Below are 13885 nucleotides of genomic sequence, written 5' to 3'. Positions count from 1 at the left end.
TCTGGAATTAGAAAATTTCATCAGCTGGGCTAATGACTTTACCTTGTATAAATTAGTCCAAGGCGGGCAAATACCGCAAGGTTTGACGGTATTAAGATGACAGACTATGTTAACATTCTCTTTTTTTATCTTCTTACTCGCATATTCCCTGCTCATGTACCCACACGTATACACACACGCACACAAATTTCTTTTGTGTGTTGGCAAAACGTCGATCAGCTTGATGACAAGATGGCGGATTGCACCATATGATTTGTGGTTGTTGTACAAATGAGACCTCTAATTGTTTCGCCATGAACTTTGCCTAACGATGTAGCAAATTTTTGTTCTTGTGCATTGGCGACAGCCTATTGTCCGCAATAAGGGATTTCTGTCGATGTATATGTAGTTGTCGGCGCTCAAATTGTATTCATCTTCGTAATAAGAGAATAGGCAAGCGTCTCGGCGTCAAAACTAGCAGAGACACGTTCGCCGTACACATTGTCATTGTTGCTATAGTCGACTAGCAAAAGTCGTTGTTTTTCGCGTCTGCTTTGCTGCTCCGTCATTTTATCCGCATGCTTAGGTTTAGAACTATCTATGTCTCCTCCTTACGAAACAGCAGTCAAATTTTCAAAACTCTCTACAACAGAATCTATCAGCAGATTGTATTACACCATATGTACACTGTTGTACAAATGAGACCACCTTTAATTGTTTCGCCGTGCAACCGTACTTAGAATTAAGTCATCTAATTCTGTTGTGTCTGTGACGGGGGTGAGACCTCCTTCGGCGCCAAGCTTGGCGAAACAATTAAATGTGGTTCCATTTGTACAATAACCATCATATGGTGCAATTCACCATCTCGCCATCAAGAATGGCTCAAAATTTACATTGTTCCCAACACAACCAAAGAAATTTGCACTCGTGTGTGTATGTGTGGAAGTAAAATGAAAGAAAGAGAACGTGAAAAACATTAGGGTGGTTTGTTGTGAATGTAAACACAGAACTGACATTTTAATACCCATCTTAATACCATCAAACTGGCCAGCTGTTAGCGTGAGATCACCTTTATTAATCCAACTTGGTGAATACCGGTGATAAAATTGTACTCTGTACTATTTGATTTGCTGTACATGCCGAAGCAATTAAAGTTGGTCTCATTTGTACCACAACCACAAATCATATGGTGCAATCGCCATCTCATCATCTAGATGTCATTTCAAAAATGACATTGTTCTCAACACAGACAAAGAAACTTGCGCTCATGTTTGCAGGTAAAATGAGAGAAAGTTTGTACTCGTGATACTCTTTGTTTCATTTTATCTGCACATGAACACAGTGCAGATAAAATGAAACAAAGAGTATCACAAACAAAGAAAACGCGCAAAGAGATGCGGTGGTTTGCTGTGAATGTAAACACTGAACTGACATCTTAATACTAAATACTTAAGCCCAAAACTGAATGAATGAGCGTGTTGAGTTTTGTTTTTGAGCGCCTCGTGGCAAAAATGCAGCACTGCACACAAATTCCCCAGAAGCAAGGCGGAAGAATTAAAAAACTGTTAACTTTGACAAAAAATTTTTTTATCTTATGCGAATTGCTTTTTTAACATTTGTTTGCAGAGTTGGAATTTTCAACGCGACGATGCTCAATGCTCTCATTCTGTTTAGGCCTTTAAAAAACGGACGTCTGTTTTCATTAGTTTGCGTAAGATTACCTTTTTTAGTCGACCTTGTACGCTACAATGGCGAAACAATTAAAGCCATATTGTCATCAGGCGGATCAAGGTTTTGCCAACATGCACAAAGAAATTTGTGTGTATGCGTGTGCGTAGATGAGCAGAGAATATGCGAGAAAAAAGATAACAACAAAGAGAATGCAAAGAAAAATCTGACATCTTAATACCGTCAAACCTGCTCGCTGTTTTCAGCAGTTCGCGTGAGATCACCATTATTTATCCACCTTGTACACTACTTGGGTTTAAATGACTTGTTATATGCCCCTGCAAATTTTTACTGGGAAAGTGCGAACAGACTTATTAATTTGCATGGTTACAGCTGTTAAATTTGATTGGCGCCAAAACGGCGAATAATTCGCAACATACGATAGTTGCAGGTCAGAATAGATTCTTTCTCCGGATTTTATTGTTAGCAATGGAACCAAGTGGAAACAAGCAAAAGGTTTTACAAAACACTGGCAAATTCATTTCAGAGTCAAGAGCGGAAGGGTAAGTGCAAATGTATGTACAAAGACTAAACTGTGCTAAATGATTTTAATTTGTTTTGAATAGCGATGACTTCTTTAATGAAGCAGGATATCGACAATCACGAGAAAATGATAAAATCGATTCGAAATATGGATTTGACCGTGTTAAAGATAGTATGGAAAGAACTGGCTACCTTATAAATATGCACACCGTAAGTGTACAATTCTTATAAGTTGTCTTTTAGATTGTCTTTGAACGTATGTGTGTACTTGCAGACTGAAGTTTTAGATGAAGACCGACGTTTGGTTGCTGCATTAGATTTGTTTTTTATACAAATGGACGGATCACGATTCAAGTGTACAGTGGCCTACAAGCCATATATGCTAATAAAGCCAGACGAAAAACAGGCTTTGGAATTAGCAAGATTTTTGACCCGAAAATATTCCGGACAACTGGCCGGTATAGAACACATATATAAGGAAGATTTAGATTTGCCTAATCATTTGGCTGGTTTCAAACAACAATACCTTAAATTGACATTCCTTAATCAAACAGCAATGACCAAAGTAAGACGGGAAATAATGGCTGCTGTTCGCAAGAATAGTGAACGGGAAAAGTCTAATACTTTTTATTTGCAAATGTTGTCATCGTCTCTGGCAGCCAATTCAACCCATGAGAATGATATCAATAAGAAACAGCTGGATTATATGGATTGCATTAAGGAGGTAAGAGAACATGATGTTCCTTATCATGTTCGAGTTTCTATCGACCTAAAAATATTTTGTGGCCAATGGTATAATATACGATGTAGGAGCGGTGGTATAGAATTGCCAATTATAACATCTCGTCCAGATATCTTGGAACGTCCGGAACCTGTAGTACTTGCTTTTGACATCGAGACAACAAAACTACCTCTAAAATTTCCTGATCCACAAACTGATCAAATAATGATGATATCGTACATGATAGACGGACAAGGATATTTAATTACTAATCGCGAAATTATTTCAACTGACGTTGATGATTTTGAGTATACGCCTAAGCCAGAGTTCGAAGGAAATTTTATTGTCTTCAACGAGGAAAATGAAATGCAGCTAATACAAAAGTTTTTTGATCATATTATGGAAGTACGACCCCATATAGTGGCAACATATAATGGTGATTTTTTTGATTGGCCATTTGTTGAAACTCGTGCGGCTCTATATGATTTGGACATGAAACAGGAAATAGGGTTTTCCAAGTCGAGAGATGGGAATTATTTGTCCAGGCCATCAATTCACATGGATTGTTTATGTTGGGTAAGTATATTTCTGCTTTGGTAAGAAATAGCTGAATAAATTTTATAAAATAGGTAAGGCGTGATTCCTACCTCCCTGTTGGTTCGCAAGGTTTGAAGGCGGTTGCCAAAGCTAAATTGCGTTATGATCCTGTCGAGTTAGATCCAGAAGATATGTGTAAAATGGCCGTGGAACAACCACAAGTTTTATCAAATTATTCTGTGTCGGATGCCGTGGCCACATATTATTTATACATGAAATATGTTCATCCTTTTATATTCGCCCTAAATACTATCATACCTATGGAACCAGATGAAATTTTACGGAAAGGATCCGGAACTCTTTGTGAAACTTTACTCATGGTGCAGGCTTACCATGCGAATATTGTTTATCCAAATAAACAACAAAGTGAACTGAATAAAATGTCAAGCGAAGGACATGTTCTAGATTCGGAAACTTATGTTGGTGGACATGTAGAAGCTTTAGAGTCGGGTGTGTTTCGAGCCGATATACCATGTCGTTTTCGATTGGATCCCAATATGGTGCAAACTCTTATGGACAGTGTTGACCGTGTCTTAAAGCATGCTATTGAAGTGGAAGAGGGCATACCTCTTGAAAAAGTAACAAATTTAGAATCGGTCCACAAAGAAATTTGCCAAGGTCTTCGGGGCCTCCATGATATACCAAACCGTTTGGAGCAACCTGTAATCTATCATTTGGATGTGGGTGCTATGTATCCTAATATTATTTTAACCAATCGTTTACAGCCTTCTGCTATGGTAAATGATACAGATTGTGCCGCATGTGACTTCAATAGACCAGGAGCAAAGTGCAAACGTGTAATGGATTGGTTATGGCGTGGCGAAATGTTGCCGGCCTCACGAAATGAATTCCAACGAATTCAACAGCAATTAGAGACAGAAAAATTTCCGCCGCTTTTTCCGGGCGGTCCAACTCGAGCATTTCACGAGCTGTCAAAAGAGGATCAAGCTGGATATGAGAAAAAGCGGTTGGCCGATTACTGTCGAAAAGCGTACAAAAAAACAAAAATTACAAAATTGGAAACAAGGACGTCAACGATCTGTCAGAAAGAAAACAGTTTCTATGTCGATACGGTCAGAGCATTCCGTGATAGACGTTACGAATATAAAGGTTTAACTAAAGTTGCAAAAGCTGCAGTAAGCGCCGCTATTGCTTCCGGCGATGCGTCAGAAATAAAAGCGGCTAAAGGTCGAGAAGTTCTTTATGATTCGTTACAATTGGCTCACAAATGTATTTTAAACTCATTCTATGGCTACGTAATGAGACGAGGTGCGAGATGGCATTCAATGCCTATGGCGGGCATTGTCTGTTTGACTGGTTCGAATATAATTACTAAAGCGAGAGAAATAATAGAAAGGGTCGGTCGACCTTTGGAGTTAGATACGGATGGTATTTGGTGTATACTACCTGCATCATTTCCCCAGGAATTTACGGTCTTAACAAATCACGAAAAGAAAAAGAAAATCAATATTTCCTATCCAAATGCAGTACTCAATACTATGGTCAAAGATCACTTTACCAATGATCAGTACCATGAGTTAGTGAAAAAAAAAGATGAAGATTCTGCAGAGCCTCCTGATTATACAATCAGAGAAGAAAATTCTATATTTTTCGAAGTTGATGGCCCTTACTTGGCCATGGTTTTGCCAGCCGCTAAAGAGGAAGGTAAAAAACTCAAAAAACGTTACGCGGTATTTAATTTTGATGGATCTCTAGCTGAACTAAAAGGATTTGAGGTCAAAAGACGAGGTGAATTGCAACTTATTAAAAATTTCCAAAGTTCTGTCTTTGAGGCATTCTTGGCAGGCAGCACATTGGAGGAGTGCTATGCCTCTGTGGCTAAGGTTGCTGATTATTGGCTTGACGTACTATACAGCCGTGGATCCAATTTGCCAGATTCAGAACTTTTCGAATTAATTTCAGAAAATAAGTCTATGTCAAAAAAGTTGGAAGAGTATGGTGCACAAAAGAGTACGTCGATATCAACGGCAAAACGTTTAGCGGAATTTTTAGGAGAACAAATGGTTAAAGACGCTGGATTGGCCTGCAAATATATAATTTCGAGAAAACCAGAAGGAGCACCAGTTACAGAAAGAGCAATCCCCCTGGCAATATTTCAGTCAGAACCTAGTGTGCGAAGGCACCATTTACGTCGGTGGTTGAAAGACAATACAATGGGGGATTCTGACATCAGGGACGTTCTTGATTGGAATTACTATATAGAACGTTTAGGAGGTGCTATACAAAAAATTATCACAATACCTGCCGCATTACAAGGTTTATCAAATCCCGTGCCGAGGGTACAACACCCCGATTGGTTGCATAAGAAAATATCTGAAAAGAATGATGTTTTCAAACAACGCAGAATAAATGAAATGTTTACCGCAAGACCAAAGCCTAAACCAGCTCTCCCATCAACAAGTAATGATAGTGATGCGAAAAATATCGACATAGCGGACATTGAAGACCTGGCAGGATGTGATGAAAATGTTGATGGCCGACCAAAAGTCACTAAAAGGAAGAGAAATAGTTCACCTGATGAAGATGTAGAGAACGCACAAGCCGAGGCATCATCTTGGCGCCAGGCTTTAGGTCCTCCACCAGCTATTGGAACAACACGTAACGATATTGTAGAATGGGTAAAATTCCAAAAACGTAAATGGGAATGGCAATTTGAAAGACGGCAGCGCTACAGGCAGCAAAGCAAACGCATACGAAACGACAATTCAAACAATACCAATGATCCCCAAAATGCTGCCAAAGGAGCAACTTCTACAGCAACATTAGGTGGTTTCTTAAGAAGAGCCCAAAGAACATTATTGGACCAAATATGGCAAATACTTCAAATAGTTCCCATTGACGATTTGGGGCATTTTACAGTATGGGCAATGATTGGCGAAGAATTGCACCGAATCAAGCTAACTGTGCCCCGCATATTTTATGTCAATCAAAGAAGCTTAGCTCCTCCGGAAGAAGGTCAAATGTGGAAAAAAGTAAATCGTGTGTTGCCACGATCGCGGCCAGTGTACAACTTGTACCGTTATAGTGTACCAGAACAAGTTTTTAAGGACAATTGTTTAGGAATGTTGGCAGATCTAGCTACACCTGACATCGAAGGAATTTATGAGACCCAGATGTCTTTAGAATTCAGAGCTTTAATGGATATTGGTTGCCTTTGTTCTGTTCAACGTGAAGAATCACGCCGTTTAGCTGCATTGGCCACCAAAGACTTGGAAAGTTTTTCAATAGAACAACTAGAACAAAAATCACAAGCCCACATAAAATATCTTCAAAGTTCGAACGCAAAATTAAGAAAAATTTTTCTTTATCAACACAATATACCTACAGCAAAGAAAGAGATGTGGGCTCTCTTTCTTGTGGCCAGCAAAAAGGCTATAATAATTGCTTTAGATACTGTACGTACTAATCAAATGCCGAATTTAAGAAACCTCTACACGGCTGAACGGTTAGCCCTTGTAAAGAATCTTCAAAATACAAATGACATTGAAAAAGTTCCTTCGGATGAGTTCCATTTTGAGACATTTATAGAAGTGGATGTTAAACAGGTGTATCGTCACATACAGAGAGCATTGTCCGTCTATAAAGAGGAGAAGCGGGGACCATCAATGATTTGCATGCAAACCGCTACAGACGCCCGCAAATTAAGTGCTAACATGCCGGTGTTACTAGATTTTCCTCAAGCTCAAATTCACATATCAGATGATGCCTCCCTGTTATCAGGATTAGACTGGCAAAGGCAAGGTTCTAGAGCTTTAGTAAGACACTTTTTGAATCTTAACAATGTGGTAGAATTGATGCTGGATCAATGTAGATATTTTCACGTACCAATTGGAAATATGCCGCCTGACACAGTACTATTTGGGGCAGATTTGTTTTTTGCGCGTTTACTACAAAAGCATAACTTCATATTATGGTGGTCCGCAACGACAAGACCTGACTTAGGAGGCCGTGAAGCAGATGATAGCAGATTACTTGCCGAATTTGAAGACAGCGTCACAGTGGTACAAAATCAAGCTGGATTTTATCCCGATGTCTGCGTGGAACTAGCTTTAGACAGTTTAGCCGTATCTGCTCTATTGCAATCTACAAAAATTCAAGAAATGGAGGGTGCATCATCGGCCATAACATTTGATGTTATTCCTCAAGCTTCCCTCGAAGAAATGATTGGTACAGTTCCAGCAGCAACGCTTCCTAGTTATGATGAGACAGCTTTATGTTCGGCTGCGTTTAGGGTAATGCGCTCCATGGTAAATGGCTGGCTTAGAGAAGTGTCTATTAACCAAAATATATTCTCGGATTTTCAAATTGTTCATTTCTACAGATGGGTGAGATCTAGCAATGCTTTACTATACGACCCTGCTCTGAGAAGATCCTTGAATAACTTAATGCGTAAGATGTTTCTTCGCATTGTCGCGGAATTTAAACGTTTGGGAGCGATCATCATCTATGCAGATTTCAATCGTATCATTTTGTCCTCGGGCAAAAAAAATGTAGCGGATGCCTTAGCATATGTTGATTATGTGGTGCAGTCGTTGAGAAACAAAGAATTGTTTCATTCGATACAGCTTTCATTTGAACAATGTTGGGAATTTATGCTGTGGCTTGATAACGCTAACTATTCTGGAATTCGTGGGCGTCTGCCTAAAGGCTTAGATGAAACAGCTTTGGGAGATGTTACTGCCACCGCTTTGGCAGTGCAGTCTGAGCATAGAAAGAGGGACATTGATAATCGAGATTCAGAGAACGAAAACGAAGATGATGACAATGATGTGGAAGAAGTTCCTAGAGAAGAGGATGACAACCAAGCTGATGAAGAACAACTTTCGTTGGAACTAAATTGGACAATAAGTGAGCATTTGCCCGAAGAAAACGAATGCAGAGAGAAATTTGAAGCTATAATAACCCTCTTTATGCAATCGCTAGCAGAACGCAAAACAACTAAACAAGCCATCAAGGACATCTCTCATGCCGCTTTTGATTTTATAATAAAGTTACACAAAAACTATGGCAAGGGAAAATGTAGTCCTGGCTTGGATTTAATACGTACAATTATAAAAGTCTTGAGTGTTGATAAGTGCCTAATAGAGGATATCAATGATTTTCGCCGCAACATGTTGCGTTTGGTGGGAGTGGGTGAATTCTCCGACTTGGCGGAATGGAGAGATCCATGCGACAGTTATACTATATCCGAAGTCATTTGTAAAGCTTGTAATCACTGTCGGGATTTGGACCTGTGTAAAGATAAACATAGAGCAATGAAGGATGGAATGTAAGTATGAAAAATAGAAATGAAACAATTCTTTAAAGCCTTTTTTTTTGTATTTTCAGACCAGTTTGGCTGTGCGCTCAATGTTTTGTAGCCTATGACAATGAGGAAATTGAAATGCGTATAATTGATGTTGTTCAACGTAAATTGATGTCGTACGTACTGCAAGATTTGCGCTGTGTGCGTTGTAATGAAATCAAAAGAGAGAACCTGGCGCAATTTTGCACATGTGCCGGCGATTTCGAACCCTTGATATCAGGCAATGAAATCAATCATTTGTTTAAAACGCTTCGCAAAGTTGCCGAATATCATAAAATGGATTTGTTGCATGAAACTCTGCACCAAATTGTAGCCATCAAATAAAATTCAATTTCCACCTTGCTATTTATGTAAATAAATTTGAAGATTGTTTTCGACTTCTTCGAATTCGTACCCATTTATTTTTAATTTTCATGTGTTATTGATGAAATCCGATTCGAAATTTTTAAAAAGGAGGTAACAATTCTGTAGCAGACCTCCGACATCTGGAATTATCACTATTAAAGTTTTCAACGCAAAGTTAGTTACATCCTAGTTGGTTGAGGTGATGGGATCGACTTTAACTTCTGGGAATTTAAATTCGGGAAACTTTGTCATATCGGTTGTACCATCGCTGCCGTATTGCTTTGCAACACGATCCAATTCGTTTTTCATTTCACGTTGAATTTCAGGAGATGGATCAACCATTTTGCCACCACTGGAATAAAATACACATTTTTATAAGCCTGTTCATCAGATTGGTTAACTTCTACTTACGAGCCTTTTTGCTTGTATTCTCGCACTTTGTCTAGAAATAATTGCTGAATTGGGTCCGAAGCTTTGTTCATGGCCGGTGCAACGATACCAATGCTGCGACGAGCTTCTACGCGCAATACTCGAACACCATTCAATATAGTTTGCGACAACATCTTAAAAAAAAGTAAATTATTTGTATTTTTATTGCAATCGTTTTTAATAAATTTGGTAACCTTAAAAGCATTAAAGGTTATGTAATTATCAGTCTCAGAACATCTGACTCGTTTTTACAAATAGAGTGTTTAAAAAATATTTTTCTTTAGATACCAATTAATTGCACGCTTTGTACGTTGTAAATACATATTTTTTACAATTACCTTTATTGAATTAGTTTTTGAAATAAATTTCTACGGAACAAATCGGTTGACCGAAACTCAGCTAGCAAAAGTATATCTTTTTGACAGCTTAATTGTCAAATCCACTTTTTAATAGCAGCTTCAAATTTTTCAATTCTATCTTTTACAGGGTGGTTCACATTTAACGAATCAAGGCGGTTAATTTAATGCGTAACAAGGTGACATAATAGGCATTGCAAAATTTTTTTTTGCAATTGCGAATGAGAATTTATGTTTTGATTATAAATCGATGTTTGTCGCCTTGTAGTCTACACAACTATTTTCCAGTGGAGACATTAATGTCTTGTTAGAGAAGACGATGGCGAATTTTTTCTTGCGACTACGAATGAAAATGGATGTTTTAAAGCTCCATGTTGCATTAAATAAAGTTACAATATTTGTAAATAAAAACGATCAATTACACCACATACTTTATTAGCCAAAAATAATCAAAATTCGGCCAACTATTTTTCAGTGGTATCATAAATGTCTTGGCAGCAACCAAGATATATTCATATACAGGTAGTGGCAGTTGCCCAACAACAAAATATTGAGTGCACTATATGTCAAAATCAGTGATTAGTGCAACTCTAATTTTGAGTATTCCTACTAACTCGCGCCATTTTTCATTGTTTATGTGTATGGTTCTTAACTATAATACACACACAACCAAAACTAGTTGACTGATAGTGCACTTCGAGGGAAAAAATTTTACTCAGCTGTTTACGGTACCCTACCTGGTAATTATGTCATGGCTGCAACCGAAAATTTCGCTAGAGGTGCATACTCAGCTTTAATTAATATTGGTACAATAGAATCATTATCCAAAGAGACCTTTATCTGTTAGCGATGCCCAAGTATTTAATTGTTCTTATTGCAAGTTAACTAAACAATTTTTTTTAAGCAAGTCATGGTCATTAATGGAATGTTCATGGGCAAATTTGCATTTTGCATGGTTAATTTTCAATAATTTTTGACTATTTAAAATAGCTTCGATTGTTTTTGCTTCGACAGAAATGTAAAAAATTGTCGTGGACCCCGGAGGGTCCGAACTGTCTCAGCGGAGAAAGGGGACATAGTGTGCTAGCGAGCGCTGGCTGTTGGCGTTAGAGCTCCGGCTGTGGCTCAGTCTGGGGCGCGGTTCTTGCCAACACACCATGTCCAGAGACAGGTGACCAAAAATTCAAATTTCAAACCAGCTCTGGATGGAAATGAAAAACACAGGGTCCCACTCATGTTAAGGCAGGCATGTCTTTCGCCTTCTTACTCGCACCTTCCGCTATGGATTCGCTCTTCAGGGGGCACTGAGACATCCTACAGTGCCCTGGACGGCCCACCCCAACCATGGTATCCGTTGTCCAACAGTTTTGGATACCCCAGAATCGGTCTCCCTTATCCCCCCTTACAGCTTGGTGCACTACCCCCTTCTTACCTTAAATAACTACTCCTCCATTGTGAAATGAAAACTAGGCAAAGGCGAATTTCATTTCAAACGTTATAAACGGTATGTATTTATTAAGCCAAATCAAAAATTCATTGCCAGACCAAGTTCAATCAAACGAAAAAGCAAAGAAAACAAAACAAGGAATTGCATAGTGGCAATTAAAAAAACTTCAATTATATAGACTCCTCTCCTTCAAAGAGAAAAATGGTAATAAAATTCTCCTTCCTCCACAGGTGTATTGGGTCTTCTCTTGGTGTCTGGCCTTCCTTCAGGGTCGTCTCTCCTAACTGGAGTCAGTGCTGGGGCGGCTGAGCAGTGCCCACGCTTTCCTCTTGTCTGTCCGTCCGTCTGGTTGTGGTAAGTATGTGTATTCCGGCTGTATTGTATTTCCCGTAAATAAAAGCTTTGGCTTTTTTTTTTTAAGTCTTACATGTTTATTCCTTTTTAAAGGCCTAAGTTCGCAAAGCGAACACCAACAGCAGTAAGGGCTCCTTTCCGCCCCAAAGGTCTAGAATCTTTACCCCCTGGCCCTAGGTTGAGCTCGACCTAACAGCTGAGGACAGCGCCTATTTATTCTAGCGCTGTGTTACTTATAGAAAGGTAAGTGTCTGGTGTTTGCCTGCCTAGCCGCTTTATTAACAAATAACCTTCTTTTTATTCGTAGGAAATATGTGTGTCAAGGTCCTGTCCGTCCGTCTAAGTTCACGTATACGTCCCGCAATAGTGTTTGTGAGGAAAAGGGTACCTGCAGCACTGTCGGCTGACCAGTGCTTTTGATATAGAGCTTCCCACGATGGACAGAGGAGGTGGAGGTGTAGCTTTATGTTTTCGCGTTTGGCTTTTTGTTATTTTGTGATCAACTTTAGTGGTGTCTATTGTCTTTGATTTTCAAGTTTAGGATCTTTAACTATTGACTTTGATTTGGTTTTTAGTTTTTTTTTTCTTTTCAGGTCTTTTATTATTACATTGGTATTTTCCTTTTTTTTTCAGGTTCTTTGGCTTTGTTTCGAAACTTTTCCCTTTTCAGGTTCCTTTTTATTTAATTTGATAACATTTCTTTTTTTTTCCCAGAGTTTTCATAGATTTTCTTTTTCAGCTTTTAATAACTTCCAGTTCGATTTATTTTAATCACCTTTTTTTTTATAATCTTCTTTTTCAGCTCTTTAGTTTTTTTTATTTGTATTTATTTTCATTTATTTTGTTACAGCTTTTAAAACTTCTCAATAATTTATAGTTAATTTTTTTTCCTCTTTCAGCAAATGTGCTGAAAGTTCAATAAATCACTTTAAAACTTTGAATTTGGTCTTTTTCTTTGTTGTTGGGTAAAAGCCAGTTCCGCCTCCTTTTCTCTGCCGAATCCAAAACCAAAAAGACTTTCTTTCTTTTTGAAAACACCACTTTCAACACTCTTCTGTACACCACCTCTTACTCCTTGCACGGCTCCATCCAAAAAGCACTAGTCATCTTCCCTTTACTGTCCATCATGGTTCCCCCAAGCCATCATGTCCACCGAGGAACCATCATAAAATTTTGTTTTCCAAAATCGCAAAAACAAATAACATATGGTTTCCTCGATTTTCATTGTAGTAGTTACATTTGTATGTGGAGGTAACATATGCTGGTAACGCAGGGTTGCATTCACCAGCTGCCATAAAAAACACAGACGGTTCAAACCCAGATGTCGCTCTTCTCTAATCAGACATAGGGTGACACGCTACAAACCCAATCATCCTTTAGACGTCACCGTCATAGGATGGGAGGGAAAAACAACCTTTTGTCATGTATATAATAACATAACGTGTGAACGTAGCATTAGTCAAACCTATCTCAGTGGGTGTAGCCCCCTTAAGAAAAAAGTAATTCTTCTCCAATAAATGTACCTTGACCTATAAGTATACCTTGAGTCGAGTAGTACCAACCCGGTACTCGATTAACCAGTTATACCTTCATTAAATATACCTTGATTAAACTAACTGGATATTTATGAAGCGGACGGACGGAATAAAATACGCAAAAAAAAAATATTTAAATAAAAGGTAAGTAAAGTGTAAAAAAAAATTATTGGAAATGAAAAAAAATGAAAGTGCTGTGTGTAATTAAAATTTACAGTGCGTGTAACAAAATCTCTATAAGTTGCGGTCTATTTCGGTGTGTGTGCGTGTGTGTGTGTGTGTGTATAAAAAGAAATGAATGGACAAATTACAATGATAATTAATGTAAAAACCATTTGCCAACAAAACTTAAAAAAAAACAAAAAAATTGCAATGCAAATAATAAAAAATTAACATAAAATTAAGTGTTGGCCCTGCAGAAAATTAAAAATTCCAACGAAAAGTGAACCTTAATATTAAAATTGTTTCATGGTGCTATATGTGTGTGAATGAAACTACAGACACCGGTTAGCAAATAATGCCGGTCAAAGAATTAATAAAAAAGGTGGGAAAAACTGACATTCCGACACAAAAAAGTGAAAATTG

At 38.2% G+C, this 13885-nt stretch overlaps 2 protein-coding genes and 1 long non-coding RNA gene across 5 annotated transcripts; 2 read left to right on the top strand and 1 right to left on the bottom strand.

Moving 5' to 3' along the window:
* The first annotated feature begins 2069 nt into the window (after positions 1 to 2069).
* Positions 2070 to 9242, top strand: LOC106085578 (DNA polymerase epsilon catalytic subunit 1). 2 transcript variants are annotated; one of them, XM_013249884.2, is made up of 5 exons: positions 2070 to 2210; positions 2274 to 2400; positions 2465 to 3487; positions 3541 to 8798; positions 8858 to 9242. In XM_013249884.2, exons 1-5 carry the CDS (start codon positions 2137 to 2139, stop codon positions 9156 to 9158), a joined length of 6783 nt encoding a protein of 2260 aa, XP_013105338.2. In that variant the 5' UTR covers positions 2070 to 2136; the 3' UTR covers positions 9159 to 9242. The 2 variants fall into 2 exon arrangements, with proteins under 2 accessions (XP_013105338.2, XP_013105339.2); XM_013249885.2 differs by lacking the exons at positions 2070 to 2210; positions 2274 to 2400 and having other exon boundaries at positions 2867 to 2914; positions 3001 to 3487.
* LOC106085579 (ATP synthase-coupling factor 6, mitochondrial) lies at positions 9202 to 10056 on the bottom strand. The gene is made up of 3 exons (XM_013249888.2): positions 9947 to 10056; positions 9591 to 9742; positions 9202 to 9531 (listed from the first exon to the last, which is right to left on the bottom strand). The coding sequence occupies exons 2-3, from the start codon at positions 9740 to 9742 to the stop codon at positions 9366 to 9368; spliced, it is 318 nt and encodes a 105-aa protein (XP_013105342.1). The 5' UTR covers positions 9947 to 10056; the 3' UTR covers positions 9202 to 9365.
* A 983-nt stretch (positions 10057 to 11039) lies between these two features.
* On the top strand, positions 11040 to 12706 carry LOC131994933 (uncharacterized). 2 transcript variants are annotated; one of them, XR_009396973.1, is made up of 4 exons: positions 11040 to 11468; positions 11642 to 11765; positions 11859 to 12008; positions 12073 to 12706. It is a non-coding gene; the product is annotated as an uncharacterized LOC131994933 (long non-coding RNA). The 2 variants fall into 2 exon arrangements; XR_009396972.1 differs by having other exon boundaries at positions 11042 to 11765.
* Positions 12707 to 13885: the final 1179 nt, after the last annotated feature.

This window comes from Stomoxys calcitrans, chromosome 2 (genome assembly GCF_963082655.1).
Source record: "Stomoxys calcitrans chromosome 2, idStoCalc2.1, whole genome shotgun sequence".
Lineage (NCBI taxonomy): Eukaryota > Metazoa > Arthropoda > Insecta > Diptera > Muscidae > Stomoxys > Stomoxys calcitrans.
Note: the sequence above shows the minus strand (reverse complement) of the source record. Positions and strands in the feature narration are given on the sequence as shown.